The sequence below is a fragment of the Podarcis tiliguerta genome (genome assembly GCF_965153285.1).
Source record: "Podarcis tiliguerta genome assembly, chromosome: 1".
Taxonomy (NCBI): Eukaryota; Metazoa; Chordata; class Lepidosauria; order Squamata; family Lacertidae; genus Podarcis; species Podarcis tiliguerta.
In genome coordinates this window covers 32412977-32431506 of record NC_139534.1, presented here as the reverse complement: position 1 = coordinate 32431506, position 18530 = coordinate 32412977, and the positions used below count along the sequence as shown (strand labels likewise).

Below are 18530 nucleotides of genomic sequence, written 5' to 3'. Positions count from 1 at the left end.
AGCCATTTCATCCTAGGACCTAGTCAATATTTTTTTTTTAAAAAAAGGTACGTGTAAGTGGACCAAAGGGATGGGGGCGAATGCCTCTGGGCACGTGCAGAGAGCATGCGCACAGACCGAGTGGGCAGTTTCCTGGAAGAAAAGCCACACGCACAAAAAAAAGTTTCCAAGCCAGAACCGCCCCGCCACACGTCCCACGCGAAGAAACAGGTATCCCGCCGCCTCTCCAGATCCCGAGCCCCCCCCCCCACACTGTTTTTCCTTACCTGTGCAGAGAGAGGCGCAGGCTACCAGGACGAGCGCCAAGGCGCCCAGCCCGGAGCGGGACGCCGGAGGTCGCATGGCAGCACATGGGAGAGGCGCTGGCGGGAGGAAGAGCGGCCGGAGTGGAGCGAGGCGAGCGGCGGCAGCACACGCGCGCAGCCCCGCTAGGGCGGGCTTCCCGCGGCTGCCCTCTCCCCTCCCCTGGCCGACGCTCCCGGCAGGGCAGGCTGCAAGCAGCGACTGTCAGCTGTGGGGGGAGCGGCAGCGGCGCCTGGGGTGGGGTTTGCAGCTTCGCCCTCCTCCGGCTCCGCCCGGCCCGGACACACCCCTTGGGTCCCTGTTTACAGGGCAGAGGGGGTTTGGCCCGCGGGAGAGGGAGAGAGAGAGCCGAGGGCCGACGCCTGTCCAGCGGCGTGGCTCCAAACTTCGGGCCTCTGTCCGTGGAGCGCGAGGCATTCTCTGCAGGTGGCTCCTCTTCAGGTAGCACACGAGTCACCCGAGACTGCCGCTGGCCCTTTGTTGCCCTGCGCGCGCGCGCGCGCTCACCTGTACGCACTCTTCTAATTCCAAGGGTGGAAGGCAGTGCTAACGTGCGTTCGCCATTATATTTAATTATTTGCAGGTGATTCGCACACATTGTCTTTTGTTTACCGGCAGGTCACGTTTTTTCCTGATACAGTAACTCAAAAAGCGCAGTAATGTTTTAGTACCCAGGAAAAAGCTTTCCCCCCAGGAATGCGTTCCATGGGATGGCGATGCGTTACAGGCAGTAATTGATTGTTTTGAGTATGATTTCATTGCATCTTATTTTTCGTAATACAATAAGAGAAAAGAAACTATTCTGAATAAAAAATACAGATAAACATGCCATAGTAAAAAATACAGTGGTACCTCAGGTTAAGAACTTAATTCGTTCTGGAGGTCTGTTCTTAACCTGAAGCACCACTTTAGCTAATGGGGCCTCCCGCTGCTGCTGCTGCGCGATTTCTGTTCTCATCCTGAAGCAAAGTTCTTAACCCAAGGTACTATTTCTGGGTTAGCGGAGTCTGTAACCTGAAGCGTATGTAACCCGAGGTACCACTGTAAATTAATAAAACACTGATACTAAGCCTTGATTTTTAAGATTATTTAAATGCAAATGTAGAATTAGAGCACTCAAAACAGTTCCAGGTGTCTTTAAAAACACCACCACCACCAACATTTCAAGCATTGGTTCATTCATTTAACATGATTTTTTCCACACAAATCAAAGGCGCCCATTCTGGTGTGTGTGGGTGTGTGTAGTAGTGGTTAGAGTATCAGAATTGAGACCAGTTTCAACCCACTGAAATAGAAATGGAGCACAGGTTGTCATTGTGTATCAGAGCTATTTCTCATATCCTTTCAGCTGTATCTATGTAACTGGCAAATATTTACAGTGGTTCTTCGGGTTACAAACACTTTGGGTTACAAACTCTGCTAACCCGGAAGTAGTTACCTTGGGTTGCGAACGGTTTCGGGTTAAGAACGGACTTCCGGAACAAATTAAGTTCATAACCGGAGGTACCACTGTACTTGGAACTATGAAATCCTGAATTAAAGTGACCAAGTGGAACATGTGTGATGAGATAAACAGACACAAGTAAATAAGGAGAAACTCCACCATGCTTCCTGGGTTGCTACAAATATCTTTAACCTAAGTGGTTAGTCTGTTGGATGAGGACACAGGAGACGGGTTTAAATCCTCAGAATTTAAATCGCCCAGAATTTCACTATTCATATGTAGGTTAGCAAGTAAAAAAAATAAGTGTATCACATCTACACAGGAAAACTGTAAGGTTAGAGTTCCATTTTTTTTCTACCTTGTTAAAGTTAAGCCTGACCCTTACCATTATCGTGAATTGTTCTCATTTCATCTGTGCAGTCCAAAAGTGAGAGCAGTAATTGTCAGGGTAGCAGAATTAAAATCTGTGTCACCGTTCAGTCCTCCTACCCACCCACCCTCTTACGTCTTTGACTCTTGCATCCTTCCAAGAATGGCCTCTGTGGTTGCTTACATGCAGTAGCAGAAGGTTGAACTCATCAGCTAGAGAATTAAACTTGGATGCCAGAGTTCGTGACACAAAAGCAGCACTATGTTCATCGCTGTGGGCTACCACTGGCTTCTGCCCCAGGGGGGAAATAACGTGCATCCTTCTTATATTCAGTTCTTGAGATTGGTAGTTGCCTTCAAAATCTCCTTAAAAGTACCCTATCCTACAGTTCTGCTTCGGAATGTATCTGGGTTTTTTTTTTTGGGGGGGGGGAGTTCATAGCCAAACTGTAGCAAAAATTAATGGTGGTGACTGGGAAGAGCACACAAATTGGAGACACTGTGTTTGCATAGCAAATGCAGAAAGCACTAGCATTGTTTAGCAAACTGCTGATACTCCCTAGACGCTCATTGGCTGTTCCCTCCAAGGTCTCAATGGCGTTCAAATAGCGGAAAGTATACTCAAGCCATTTTCTACCAGGTGTAAAACCCAAGAAATCAAGTTGTTCTGATGTTTTTGTGTGTTTGTGGAACCAAGCACCCATTCCCTCTAAACATCAAGCATGTAAAATGGACACAAGGACAATGAAACCCTCTCATATTCCTTGCTAGTTTGTGAAGCACAGACCTAATGAAGTCTGGGATGATCCTAAAATGTGTCAAGTATCAAGTGCAGGAGGGACAGGAAACAAGTTACAAAGGACAGGTTGGTTATTGGTTGGAACAGAACAGAACAAAGTTCACCTTTCTAGCTCACTGACAGCCAGTGCAATTTTAAGACTGGTGACACCTGGTCCCATTGGGTTGCCCGACCTACTGGCTTAGCATTCTGCTCTAGCTTCAGTCTCTGGAGCATCTTCAAGGGCAGCCCCACATACAGTGATTTACAGTAGTCCACATGGGAGGTCACCAGAGCATGGATAACTGAGGCCAAGGCTATCCGCATCTAGAAATGACCATAGCTGGTAAATCATGTGCCTCCTCCTTGAGAGGCCTGGAGGGTGGCAACATAAGAACGGGCCTTCTCTGCAGTGGCTCCCTGTCTGTGGAATGCTCTCCCCAGGGAAGTTCGCCTGGCGCCTTCATTATACACCTTTAGGCACCAGGCAAAAATGTTCCTTTTTAACCAAGTCTTTGGTTGACCTAAAGGGATGCGGGTGGCGCTGTGGTCTAAACCACAGAGCCTAGGACTTGCTGATCAGAAGGTCGGCGGTTGAATCCCCGCAACGGGGTGAATTCCCGTTGCTCGGTCCCTGCTCCTGCCAACCTAGCAGTTCGAAAGCACGTCAAAGTGCAAGTAGGCGGGAAGGTAAATGGAGTTTCTGTGTGCTGCTCTGGTTCGCCAGAAGCGGCTTAGTCATGGTGGCCACATGACCTGGAAGCTGTACGCTGGCTCCCTCGGCCAATAAAGCGAGATGAGTGCCACAACCCCAGAGTCATGACTGGACCTAATGGTCAGGGGTCCCTTTACCTTTACCTTAGTTGACCTGATTTACATTTTGATGTATTTTTAATCTTTGTTGCAAGCCGCCCAGAGTGGCTGGGGAAACCCAGCCAGATGGGCAAGGTACAAATAAATTATTATTATTATTATTATTTACATCCTATTCCCTTTTAAAATGTGGTTTTTGGGTGGTGGCGGGGGGGCTATTGGGTTGTTGTTTTTATTTTTATTATGTATTTTGTGGTTTTATATCTTGATTTTATTCTGAGACCCCTGGTTATAGGGCGGTATATAAACTCAATAAATAATAAGCACTCTTGGCCACAGAAACCACTTGTGACTCCAGTGACAAGTTGGAATCCAGGTATGCTCCCAGCCTCTGAACCTACAGGCGAGAGCACCCCCTCCAGGACACAGGAACCACCCACCCACAGCACTTCTTTCCTATCAGGATTCAGCTTTAGTATATAAAAAGGAACCTCTTCCAAAAGATAAATGTACAACTACGAATAGGTAAATATTCACTCACTAAAGCTATTATACATATTATAATAAATCTTTGAAATTAAGGCAGAATATAAATATTTTAAGGGACACGGGTGGCGCTGTGGGTTAAACCACAGAGCCTAGGAATTGCCGATCAGAAGGTCGGCGGTTCGAATCCCCGCAACGGGCTGAGCTCCCATTGCTCGGTCCCTGCTCCTGCCAACCTAGCAGTTCGGAAGCACGTCAAAGTGCAAGTAGATAAATAGGTACCACTCTAGCGGGAAGGTAAACGGCGTTTCCATGCGCTGCTCTGGTTCGCCAGAAGTGGCTTAGTCATGCTGGCCACATGACCCGGAAGCTGTATGCCGGCTCCCTTGGCCAGTAAAGCGAGATGAGCACCATAACCCCAGAGTCGTCCATGACTGGACCTAATGGTCAGGGGCCCCTTTACCTTTACATAACTATTTTAAATACATTGCACCAGACTGAAACAAGGTATCTTTAGAATATTGAGCACTTTTCCACATTGAAAGGAGCCGCTGGGAACTTTTAAAGTAAATACTTCAAATTCAGCTGAATAAAAATGGCACCACTGAACATCTAGTCTGAATGATACATACTGGAGAAGGGACAAAGGGACATAGCAGAGAATCTGCTTGGCTTGGAGACGATTCCAGGTTCAATTCCCAAGGGCATCTCCAGGTAAGGGCTGGCAATGTCCCATCTGAAACTCTGCAAAGCCACTGCCAGTCAAAGGAGACAACTCTGAGATAGATGGACCGATGGTCTGATTCTGTATAAGGCAGCCTCCTATGTTCTTATGTAAACAAACAATGGCCATTTCACACCTTCAGCTGAGGAAAAGCCATGGTCCACAGGAAGCTACATACTGTCATGTTTCCTTGTATAATACCTCCAATCCAGCGTTGGCCACAGTCACACTTTTAGGTGCATGCTGACAATGTCTAAGGTTGTACACTTTTTAAAAAATGCAATGCTCTAGGAATTATTGCAAAATGGAAAATTTGGTCAACAATAAACAAACACTTCATACTACCCCCATTGCATTAAAGAGCTAGGAATCCATGACTACCATCCATTTGAAGCATTCATCTCAATTCCCAGAAGATGCTCCTGCACTGCTGTGCAACTCAAAAGAGGCGTCCTTAAAATGCTGCCTCCTCATTGGCTGCTTGCAATCTTCTCTTTATGAAAACTTCCCTCCAAGATTTACAGCTCTGCCTATCTGCTCCAGCTTGCTTGGGGAATAAACCTTGGACTCTGGAGCCTAGAACGATTCTGTTTGACTGGCATCTTGAAAATAATGGTCTATTGATTTCCCCTATGGGACACATTACTTATCAGTGTATTTGTTTTGGAAAGTTTCTGGTGGCCAGCTCATTTTCTGCAAGCGTGCTTTCCCCATGCGTGGTGATTGGGGAAAGGGGTTTTGCAAGTGCCAGTGCAAAGAAGGGCCATGAGCAGAATGAGCAGAGAAACAAGAGGAGACATAAAGCTTGAACACAAAACAGTGCACATCAGTGGAAAGGCTATATCACCTACTACAGCTAAGAAAAGACAATTGCTGGGAATTTAAGTTGGACCACAGGCACCATATAACCTGGGGCATGACCCTCCAGAAGATCAACTACAACTCTCATCAGCCCTCCAGCCAGCATGGCCAATGTTCAGGAACTATGAACATCTGGAGAACCACATGTTCCTGAAATAAACCTTTATGAGAATGTGATAATACGTTTACCACATATAGTACTTCCATCAGCTTATTTAACATCTAGTGGTTGAGACACACAATGCAATGGCTGCCCCAGTTAATACAAGTGACCCTATTTAACAAGTTTTCTTTTCTTTTTTTAAGGGAGATTAATTATTTTGTCACTTGTGAACAGCACTTTCAGCTGCAGGAACTGAAAGTTGAAAACAATCAATCATCTTTAGAAATAAAAGCAGGCTTGCATAATTAGGAAACAAGGGCAAATATAGGCCCCATCAGCATTATGCTATGCAAGGGACGCGGGTGGCACTGTGGGTTAAACCACAGAGCCTAGGACTTGCCGATCAGAAGGTTGGAGGTTCGAATCCCCGTGACGGGGTGAGCGTCCGTTGTTCGGTCCCTGCTCCTGCCAACCTAGCAGTTCGAAAGCACATCAAAGTGCAAGTAGATAAAATAGGTACTGCTCCGGCGGGAAGGTAAACAGTGTTTCTGTGCGCTGCTCCGGTTCGCCAGAAGCGGCTTACTCATGCTGGCCACATAACCCGGAAGCCGTACACCGGCTCCCTCAGCCAATAAAGCGAGATGAGCCCCACAACCCCAGAGTCGGCCACGACTGGACCTAATGGCAGGGTTCCCTTTACCTTACAGCATTATGCAGTTAAAGCAGTATTATGCCTCCCCCACACGAAGAATCTTGGGAACTGTAGTTTCTTAAGGGTGCTGAAAGTTAAGAGGCACCAATTCCCCTCCCATAGCTACAATTCTCAGTGTGGCTTAACAGTCAATTCCACTTCCCAATGAATTCCAAAAATTGTAGGTCTGTAAGAGGGATTTCCTGAAAAATTGCACTTTATCACTGTTATATCAATTGATTTAAAGTAACCTAAATTGAACAGTGCTACGACCACACATTACTGATAAAAAATACTGTACAGCAGGAGTTCAAGCCACCAAGTTAACACAGGTTTTTTTAAAAAGCCATACATTTTAACACCAGGTTTAAATGAATGCAACGTTACACTTGTCTTCCCTCTTCCACTCCTGCTCATCAAAATTAGCGTGGCCACCTGCCTATTTTTATTCAAATGTCCAATACTATGGAACCAAGCAATTCAATATTTGCAGGGGGCTTTCAGAGGTTTCAGAATTAGCTAGCCAAGTTGGTTTGCTTCTTCTTTTTCTTAAAAAAAGCCCCCCAAACTCAGTGCTTTAATCTGTAGACATTGAACAATAATATTTTCCCTCCCTTTCATTGGACCTCAAGTTCTATTTTTAAATCTATTTTGCAATATGAGCAATTGCAATATCCATCTAGAGTAACCAATATGAAGGGGGGAAACTGCTCTACTCTGCCAGTCAAAAGGCAATTTCTACCCGACCACTGTCATTTTGCAAGTTTTGAACATTGTACTCTGGCAGACTTTGCTTGTTAACAGCTTATCCATTTGTGATCCCAACACTTTTCCAGTTTATTCCATGTATTCTTGCCATTGACAACATTTTACCTGAATGCACACATTTCTCAACGTATTTTCAGAAGCATTTCATCTTGAAATACACATTTTTTAAGAACACATATTGTTATTGATTTTTTGAGTGAACTTTATTGCAAAATTCAGAGAAGTGTGAAATCCAAAGGATAAGTACATTCCAGTATGTACATTAGCCCAGGAAGCGCAGATCAGATCTGTTCACATTGGAATTCAAAGAAATTGAATTTCTCAAGCATCGATTAGAACTTCACTCTCCCAAGGAATTGTACACAGCCTTAGCTGACATGCTTGTTCCTGTGGTGTAGGGTATCAAATAATCATGGTGTAAATGCACTGAATAAAGAAGAATGAGTGCTGAATTTGGTTTTTAAAGGAAATATTTTTGATAAGGGATAGAAGGAACTGCTAGCCTGGCCCATCAAAGGATCACCAGAATCAGGGTTTAATGCAGAATTTATGTCCACACACATTTTATTATTGCTGGAATCGTAAGAGGGCAATTGAGCCTCCTCTAAACAGATGCAATTTTATCTCCTCCCAACACAGTCCTGCTGTGCTAGTACTATTCCTTGACGCTTCCCATGTTTCTACCATGCTCTAGATCCCGAAAAAACACTTGACCTGCCACTAACAAGCAGTAGATATTGTACTACTAAGTAAGCAAACTTGAAGCAGTAGTACAGATGTGCCAGAACACCCACAATTCATTTAAAAATGTTTAATATCACTTTCCTTGATGAAGACTTTCATACTGTTAAAAGAGGACCTCATCATTAAGAAGACATTCACAAATTAGGTTATTTCAAATTAACCATACAAATGGTAGAAGAACTAGAAGTTTGCTTTTTAAATATAGATAGGTAGTCTGGCTCACCCACCAACACATGGAAAAGTTCACTCTGATTAACCAGACAGGAGGAGAGAGATTTTTTCTCCTCTCCTCCACCCTCCCCCAGTTTCCTTATCATCATTTATTTATTTTTAGCAGGATGAAACTTTTTGTGGCAAGCCATCATTCTCCAAGCAAATACCAAACTTCATCTCAACACCCTGGAAACCCTATGGACAAATGCATCCAAACACAGACTCTTCCCAGCATTTCTTCGCAACATGTGAACAGATCATATTATCAATTCAGTTTCCAGAACAGCAAATCATGGCACACCTAACCCCGTCTCAGAAGAGGGGCCATGGTTTGCAGCCAGTGTTAGACATGCTCAGAGTAGACCCGCTGAAACTAAGAGCATGACTGAGTTCCATCAGGTTCAATGGGTCCAACTCTAAGAAGAACTGAGTTGGAAACAACCCCATATCCTCCCGCCCCCTGTATTCAGTGACAGGCGCAGCAGTTTTCCATGGAGCAAAGGCGCACAAATCAAAGCTCTTACAACGCTTTTCCCAAAAGAGCTTTCGTAAAGCAATGTGAAGGAGAACAGGGGAAATGGAAGCCGCAACAGGGCCCTGTCTCGTTTGGAACAATCGGCTCAAAACAAAGTCCATTCAGCTTGTTTCCTAAGCTTGCGGCATCGTGCTGGTTTAACGGTTATTAGGACAGCCACTTACATTCAGCATCCATCGTTTTCACTATGAGGGCTCCACAGGGAGAACAGCTACACAGTTATAAGGCAAGGCACTCAGATCAAAACTCTTTACTCAGGAAACTCAAGATTATTATTTTTTAAAAAAACAAAAACACCACGGTCAGAACAGCATGATCTGATTTGTTCATACATCATCACACAATAATTTGTGTCCTTGCGAGGTCATTGCTCCAGCACAGACCCCACCTCCCCAACAACAACTGCCCGGCATCCCAACATCAGCATCACCTTTATGAAGCACCTCTCTGGTGTTTTTCAGTGGCGTTCTGTCCTACACCACCAGTTTGTTGACACTGCTTCTGACTTGCAGAAACAGCAAAGGCAGGGAGAAGATAATCAGTGGATATACGCTGGTGATGCAAAACTTTACGGCGTTTACCTCGAACCACAAGAGGCACTAACAGAACGAGGGGACATTTTCTTTCCATTTGACTTGAAAATATTCTATGTCATTTATACAAATAACTGCTAAATACAAAAAAAGGAAGTAAAGTTTAAAAAATAGCTTTCTCCCCTCCCCGGTAGAGTTCATATGCACATTACGTATATAGCTTAGAAGAAGAAAAATGCACTTTCCCATCATACGATCCATGGCCTACCATTCCGCCATTTTCTTCTGCTGCTCCCCTTTCTCTAGGATCAATAAGGTACTAGATGTGGCATCATTTGGATAATGGCTTTATATTTAAGAGAGATATATATATCTATATAATATTTATATATAAATGTTCCGCGTATTTTGAACTGAAAAATATATGTTACAGACCACACGCATATAAAATGTGAAGCACTTTAAAAAAAGGCGATTAAAGTGTATAACTGATAATACGGGGGGGGGGGCAGGGAGAAGGACCATTTCAGGTTATACCGTGTTAAACCTCCCCCCCCCCAAAAAAATACGTCTGTAAGAAATAAATGATAGAAGCCACATAAAAATAAGCTTTTAACTATTCGCACTTTCCTCAGTATTTTAAAACTGTTAAGTGCACTAATAATAAATAAAAGTTCGCAGTTTCCATATAAACAATAATTCCTAGCGTCCAGCATTATTGTAAACGGTACACATATGTAAAATGCAGCTTTAAAATAATAATAAAAAGAGTCAGTTACAAGTTCAATTTCCCAAATTGGATTTCCCATTATTATTATTATTATTTAAAAAAAACAACATATCAATGAGTACAGGGCCAATCATATTTTTGGCAAGTCATGTCTTTCAAATTAAACCGTAGCAGTGCAAGTAAGGAATGCAAGGAATCCCTAGTGCAATAACGAGAAGCGCAGGCAATATTGCTGATTCGAATTGACCACTTCCACTTGGAAGCGAGACAAGGAGACACTTTCCTTTTTCTTTCTTTTCATGAAATAATAATAAAAAAAAGGCCATGGTTTTAATGCCCCAGTTTTGTCTTAGGACTTCTCTTCTTTCCTTCCTTCCTTCCATAGGCCACCATAGATTCAGCATTAAGTCTTTACAGATTGGCCATTTGTAAAATACCACGGACAGTCACCGATTAAGGCTCACATGGGTCTGTTTCCTTTTCAATGGCTGGTTAGGTAAACAACTCTGCCTCTGTTTGAAGCCACTTGTGGCCGGATCCTAGAGTTCATCAAGCCATTCTTCCATGCTGGACACAAGCCATGATGTCCTGTCAGCATCAGGTGTTGGTTATCAACAGTCAGCTTTGAGCTTATCTAAGGAATTGTCGATTTTGGTCAAAGTCTTTTTAATACGCAGCGCTGTTAATCTGGCTGATGGATTGTGGTACCAGCATTCTTTCATCAACTTGGCAAGGGAAGTTAATGTCTGAAAAAGAAAGGTAGATGGGTGTTCAGATCAGATCAAGTTTTGAAACGCTGTCCATGCAAATCTCAGTAGACTTCAAGAATCTATATAAGATCATTTCAGACACCACACCAAGCGGTAGTCCAAAGGTGGGGAACAACCAGTCCTGGGTCATTCTTGGCCTGCCAAGGGGTCCAAATGAACATGCAAAGCAGTTTTCTGCAAACCATACCCACCAACCAGGTGACGTCACTGATGATGTCAGCTGATGGGCTAGAGGGCATGATTAATCTTGCATAGCTGGAAATGCCTGTTCCCAGCTGTTCCCTTACAGGCAAGGCAGCAAGACTCAACCCCAGGGCATAAGCAAACTCCGGCCCTCCAGATGTTTGGGACTACAATTCCCATCACCCCTGACCACTGGTCCTGTTAGCTAGGGATGATGGGAATTGTAGTCCCAAGCATCTGGAGGACCGGAGTTTGCTTATGCCTGCTCAACCCCCTACTCATGACAAACAGGGGTTAAATTCTGCTCAGGTGTGCGCAGTCAAAGAAAGGGGTGAAAGAAAGGGGAATCTTTGCTCCTTCATTCCCCTGCCACTGCTGTAGCAGGGAAGGGGAGAGGGGAGGCAAAGCTCTGAGCAGTAGGTGAAACAGCCCACCTGTCATTCTTGTGTCATACTGACATTGTCTGAGTGGCATATGAGCACTCCCACACACCTGTCAAACATCACCTACAAGGCCAAAAAGGTTCCCCCCACCCCTTCTATAGCCATTGAAGCTTAACAATGATTTGGCATCACTGTTACGTGGAGTTAGCCCCCACCCCACCCTGAGAAAAGTAATAGCTCTTCTCAGGGCAAGGATTAATTTCTGTGACCATGCACCCCATGTCCCTTAAGCCTTGTCCCTTAAGAGTATACCCATTCTTAAGGGCACATACATTGCCTTTTAGGAATACACAAATGTTCTTCAACCTTGAGTCCTTAGATGTTACTGGACTACAACTGCCATCATGCCTGACCTCTGGCTAAGCTGGCTGGAGATGATGGGAGTTGTAGCCCAATCACATATGGATCCCCAAGGTTTAGGAACACAATAGCAGACGTCGTTTTGTTTTTTAAAAGATGATCTATAAGAAATATGGCAGGATGGGATGGGCTGGGCACTTACAGGATCTGAAAACCATCTGTTGGGAATGTTTGGCCTCTGCTGATCCACACAGACCACTTTTCTCATGTCTTCAAAGCTGGGGTCATTAGGCACTACGTCATAAAATGGAGGTTTGTAGTCTTCGACAATACCTACGGCCAAAACACAACATAGATCCTGTAGTTGCAATCGATACGTTTCAGAATCTTCATTAGCAAGACAAAGTTCAGTGCATTATTACATAGCGTGGAGCCTTAGCCAAAGCTAAGTCCTTGTGACATCTCACCGATATTATGAAATGAATTTCTAATAGCACAATACAATCAAGACATTAATCAGCCAGTTCTCCCTGTGGGTTAGAATGCAGTTCCTTACTCTGCAAAGAAAAACACATGTACAGAAGGCAAATACAGTCACAAACAAGGCTGAAGCGTCTTGGTAAATAATCTAGAGACAGAGGGGAGATTGGGGGGGGGGGGGAGAACAGAAGGACTCAAGATTCCAGTACAGTACACATATGCTCCTAAATCCACACTAGACAACACAGGGCCTGTGGAGAATCAGAATGGGATGGGGCAGTCATTTAGAAAACAATAGAATGAACCCCAATTCTATGCCAGGCATCAGGTGTCCCTAAAAACCTGTTTAAAACCATCTTCCAAGTATCAAGATGAGTTTCATTGGTATGCTGGCAGCAAATACGAGATTTATTTTGCACTGTGTGATTTAACCATAAAATTAAACCAGGGTAGCTTGGATATTACTTGGGAAACAGAAATAAAATGCCTACCTACAGTATTCCATTTTAAAGGCAGCTTAGCCATTTTGAACCTCCTATGAGTAAGTCATTACTATTAAGGAAAGGGGAAAAAACTTTGCAAGAATAATCCAGGAAGGAATTCAGAAATGTCCCTTTGAGTGATATTTTGCTCCATCTACATTTAAGAAAACAGGCTAGACATGCAGACAGACAGACAGACTTTTTAAAAAAAATACTACTTTGTTTATTTGCTTCCTGGGATCCTTTGAAAGAAAGGAGAGGATTGAGATTTACTATAGGGGGGGGAAATCAGTAACAACAGAGAAGAAATTAGCACATCGGATCATTTATGTCACTGCCTTTCAAAGCTTAATGACTCATTATATACTCTATATTGACCACTATTTGTTAACACAGTTCAGCAATGATAACAATTTGTGCACGTGTTAGGATTTCTTTTGTCTGTTAATAACTTGAACCTGAAAGTTTTTGCCACTGAAAGAACATTCATTCGTATCTGGGGAAATTCCCAATAAAACCTGGACATCTGGCAAATCTAGACTCACAAGGTACTACCTGAGAATCAGAAAAAGTAGAAGGAATGCTGATAAATGTGATGATTTATATGCTGCCCGTCTGACTGAGTTGCACCAGCCAATCTGTGCAACTCCCAACAGAATATTAAAAACACAATAAAACATCAAATATTAAAAACATCAAACATTTTAAACTTCCCTGAACAGGTTAATGATGTTCTTGCCCACCAAGACAACAAAATGACCTTCATCATACCCATAACATCAGACGCTGCTGTAAATACATTTGACACTGATGCATAGAAATTTTCTTTTATGGTTAACCAAGTCTGCATTAATTCCTTCTAAATGCCTCCTCCTTCGCCAGCCTTTTGTATCTATTGCCTTACTGAAGAGTCCTTTGGGGACAATGGCTCATCTATCATTTTTGACAAGTCCACAGGATAGGATAGGCAATACATGTAAATAAAATCCCCAAGAGTAGGGACCTGGCAAGAGCTGGTGGTGACCCCACCAGCAACTCCACCCAGCATTGCAGTGCACATACAACATGAGTCACGTTTCTGCCAGGTCAGTGAGGCCACATGTATCTATGCCAACACTCATATTCAGCTGCCAGCTGCGCTAAGGCACAAGGTTCATGGCATTTCTCTTTCCTTTTCACCAACTTCCCTTGGCCCTTAAGTTCACCTATGTATGCCTAATCCTCGGCCAAGGGAAGCTCTCTTCCTGGTTGTGACTTGTGAATAATAATAATAATAATAATAATAATATCCCACCAATCTATCTGGGTTGCAACACTTCTGATAGAAAATTATAGAAATCTAGAAGGTACTCTCTTTAAAGCCTAGAGGTAATGTTCAGAAATTATTTCTGCTTTTAATTTAGCTCATACAAATCCTTACGTATTTATTTTAACTTCGATTGGCCACACATTAATCCCATTCTTGTGCATTCATGCTGGCATCTAAACTTCTAAGCTTCTAGCTGTCCTTCCTTTCTCCTGATCAGAAAGACCTCCTAGCAGTGGTATTTTACCAGAGGGAAAAGAGGTACCCCTTTGTAAAGATGAGAAAGTATGTCTGATTTTGCTAGTACGAGTGCTGACGACTGCTGGACAGATCACCGATTAATATGTTCCACAATGACTATCAAGATTATACCTCAATGCAGGCTTCAAGGAAGGAAACCAAGGCACAAAATGAACACTCAAACCCTTCAAGATCCTATTAAGTGGGATTGCTTCCAAATGACTCTTAAGGACCATCTATCTGCTTTCGAAGTTTCCTGACAACATTGAGGAACAGTGGACCAAGCTAAGAACATCCATTATTGCAGCCTGTGAACAAACTATTGGATGCCAAACCAAGAAACACCAGGACTGGTTTGATGAGAATGACAGCATTATTGACAAGAAAAGGAAGGCCTTTCAGATCTGGCAAAGATATAGAAACTGTGCCACTAAGAATAAAACTTATGCCAGCGCTAAGGCTGAGGTTCAAAGAAGAACCACAGAACTAAAGAACACTTGGAGGATAAAAAAGCTCAAGTAATCCAGCATTTAGCCGACACTCATGATGTAGTTTCTTTAAAGCCACAATGACCATCTATGGGGCAATAAATCATGGCATATGCCTCCTATGCTCCACAGATGGTACCACACTTCTAAATGATAAAGAAGCTATTGCACTGCACTGGAAAGAACATTACCATCATCTCCTTAACCACAACTCCCCTGTAGCTGCTGAGGTCCCCTCACAAATTCCACAAAAACAAATTGGAGATGAGCTTGCAGTTTCTCCAAATCTGGGAGAGTTGTGTACAGCTATTAACCAAATGAGAAACAACAAAGCCAGCGGATCTGATGGGATACCTCAAAGTGGGCAAAACTGAACTTACACAACAATTTCACAAGGTCATCAAAAAATATGGGAGAGAGGAGATCCCAGCAGACTTTTTTGTTGTTGTTGTTTAGTCGTTTAGTTGTGTCCGACTCTTCGTGACCCCATGGACAGAGCACGCCAGGCACTCCTGTCTTCCACTGCCTCCCGCAGTTTGGTCAGACTCATGTTTGTAGCTTTGAGAACACTGTCCAACCATCTTGTCCTCTGTCATCCCCTTCTCCTTGTGCCCTCCATCTTTCCCAACATCAGGGTCTTTTCCAGGGAGTCTTCTCTTCTCATGAGGTGGCCAAAGTACTGGAGCCTCAGCTTCACAATCTGTCCTTCTAGTGAGCACTCAGGGCTAATTTCCTTAAGAATGGATGCGTTTGATCCTCTTGCACAGCAGACTTTAGAGATGCCAAAATTATCACTCTCTCTATAGCCTTCAACACTGTAAATCATAATGACCTGTGGACTGTCCTTCTGAAAATCGGCTGCCCAGATAAAGTTGTGAACATCATTCGGCTCCTCCATGATAACATGGCAGCAACAATCGTAGATAACAACGGCTCTCAAGGTGGACCAGTCACAGTGGGATCAGGCATTAAACAGGGTTGTGTTATTGCCCCAACTCTATTTATCATTTTTATCATTTTCATCATCATGACCCTACACTTTGTTGAAGGGAAACTCCCCACGGGAGTAGAAATCTTTAATCTGAGTAGGCTGAAAGCAAAGAGTAAGGTTACCATAACTTCCGTCATAGAGCTTCAGTATGCTGATGGCAACGTAGTGTGTGCACACTCAGACAATGACCTCCAAGCCATCCTAAATATCTACGCAGAAGCCAATGAAAAGCTTGGCCTTTCACTCAACATCCAAAAAACCAAAGTGCTGTACCAACAAGCACAAAACAACCCCTCTGCAGCACCACAAATCCATCTCAATGGTGTAATGTTGGAAAGTGTCAATCTCCTTCTCCTACCTGGGCAGTTATCTTTCCACAAGGACCAACATTGATGCCAAAAGCCAGTATTGCCTGAGCTCAACAAGTGCAGCTTTCTCCCGAATGAAGTGCAGTGTGTTTGAGGACTGGGACATTCATAGGGAAACCAAAATGCTTGTTTACAAAGCTATTGTACTATCCACCTTACTATATGCTTGTGAAACATGGACCACTTATAAACGCCATCTCCAACTCCTCGAAATATTCCATCTCTGAAAATTTTTATATATCACTTGGGAAGACAGGCGAACTAATGCCAGTGTACTGGAAGAAGCAAAGTTCACCAGTGTAGAATCAATTATTCTTCAACATCAACTTCGTTGGACTGATCACGTTGTTCAGGTGCCTACTCTATTCTGAACTTAAAAATGGAAAGCATAATGCTGGTGGTCAATAAAAAAGGTTTAAAGACTCTCTTAAGGCAAATTTTTTAAAATGTAGTATAAAAGGTAAAGGGACCCCTGACCATTAGGTCCAGTCGTGACCGACTCTGGGATTGCAGCACTCATCTCACTTTATTGGCCGAGGGAGCTGGCGTACAGCTTCCAGGTCATGTGGCCAGCATGACTAAGCCGCTTCTGGCGAACCAGAGCAGCACACGGAGACACCGTTTACCTTCCCACCGGAGTGGTACCTATTTATCTACTTGCACTTTGACGTGCTTTCGAACTGCTAGGTTGGCAGGAGCAGGGACCAGACAATGGGAGCTCAGCCCGTTGCGGGGATTCAAACCGCCGACCTTCTGATCGGCAAGTCAAAGGCGCTGTGGTTTAACCCACAGCGCCACCCGCGTCCCAAATGTTGTATAAACACTGGCAACTGGGAAACGCTGGCCTGCGAGCACTCCAGTTGGAGGATAGCCTTTACCAAAGGTGTCATGGGCTTTGAAGATGCTCAAAACCTATGCCCCCACTGTGGAGGGACGTGTTGATCCAGAACTGGCCTCCACAGTCACTTACGGACTCAATGTGAAGACTGTGTTCATGGAAGACAATCTTACTCAGTTATGAGTGATCACTAAAGAAGAAGGAAGTGGCTTGGCAGGCAAATAAGGCCCATCAGAGATGTGTTCACTATCCCTGCTAACAGAGACTTGCATTTATACAACTGAATATTCCTATGCATATTTTAAACTTTCTTCTTGACTGTATTACAGTAGAAGAAGAAGCTGTTTGGCTTTTACTCCAATGTGTTTTTTTGGTGTGTGTTTTTAAAAAATACAATTAACAATGCCAAAGTTTTAAGGCTCCTATGGGGCTGCTTCTGGCACCAGACCTACTGAAGAAAGTCACCATAACCTCTGATCTACACTGTCATAACACTGTCATAATGAACCCTGCCATAGTTTCCATCTATTCAACCAGAATAAAATGGATTATTTTTAAAGAGAAATGTCTTTGAACTAATGAAATATAATCCACAAAACCAGTAATAAACAGAGAACTTAAGGCTCAACAATTCTAACCTATGTTGCAGGAGATGAGAGGAAATGCACTCTCATCTCATCCTCAATTCTAGTCCTGGTATGCTTAGACAGTGAGGAGGAACAAGAGCAGCTGACCCCTGGACTGAAAAAAGGCAGCAGCAGTCTGAGTGCCTCCTCTGAAGTTTCCAAAATCATGGTGGAAATTCTGGTTTGGTTTTGCTTTTAGTAGATAATTGTCTGTCACTTCCTTCCTGTCTGCACCTCCAAGATGCCACAAATTGTTTCAGGGGCTCTTGATTCATTTGGATCCAAGGCACACCCTAACTCAGGCATAGGCAAACTCGGCCCTCCAGATGTTTTGGGACTACAACTCCCATCATACCTAGCTAACAGGACCAGTGGTCAGGGATGATGGGAGTTGTAGTCCCAAAACATCTGGAGGGCTGAGTTGGCCTATGCCTGCCCTAACTTCACCATATTTCTGAGAAATCACTCGGAAACTTGAGAGTTCTCTATAGATAAACAAGAGGTGATGGGAGTGTTTCCTTGATTTTGTTAGGCACAAAAGAAGATTGGTCATTTAACGGTTCTAGGAGGACCCATACCAGTGTTAAATTCCCCCTTCTTCATTTCACACAACAGGTTCTGGCAGCAACTTCCAGGTGAATTTTGTCCTAGGTTCCACTCAATCCCTACTCACTCACTTTATCGTGGGGGGGGGGGAAATGAACCTTTTAAAGCCAAGGTGCTATTAAGGAACATGCAAAATGATGACTGGCTATACGTGACTACCATCAACCTTATGGCTACTTTTCTGGAAGCAAAGTATGGTTGTCTGTGTATGCTCTGAAGGTCACCACCTTTCTGAAGATATGTAAGTCAGGTCAGCGCCTGGATAGGGGACCACTTGGGAAACAAATGTATGTTCCATAACAGAAGAAAGGTGG

The 18530-nt window shown here is 43.7% G+C and overlaps 2 protein-coding genes across 8 annotated transcripts in view; both read right to left on the bottom strand.

Moving 5' to 3' along the window:
* Nucleotides 1–532, bottom strand: part of ACVR1C (activin A receptor type 1C) — a 44094-nt gene extending 43562 nt beyond the window's left edge. The window contains exon 1 of one of the 3 annotated variants that reach the window (XM_083409922.1): nucleotides 267–532. In XM_083409922.1, the coding sequence (XP_083266048.1) occupies nucleotides 267–342 (76 nt within the window). In that variant the 5' untranslated portion in view covers nucleotides 343–532. The remainder of the gene's footprint in view (nucleotides 1–266) is intronic. The other 2 variants (XM_083409921.1, XM_083409923.1) reach the window with 2 other exon arrangements.
* A 7604-nt stretch (nucleotides 533–8136) lies between these two features.
* ACVR1 (activin A receptor type 1) overlaps nucleotides 8137–18530 on the bottom strand; it is a 76207-nt gene continuing 65813 nt past the window's right edge. For all 5 annotated transcript variants that reach the window (XM_083410082.1, XM_083410079.1, XM_083410080.1 and 2 more), the window contains exons 9-10: nucleotides 11994–12124; nucleotides 8137–10841 (exon numbers count right to left, since the gene is read on the bottom strand). In XM_083410082.1, the coding sequence (XP_083266208.1) occupies nucleotides 10707–10841; nucleotides 11994–12124 (266 nt within the window). In that variant the 3' untranslated portion in view covers nucleotides 8137–10706. The remainder of the gene's footprint in view (nucleotides 10842–11993; nucleotides 12125–18530) is intronic.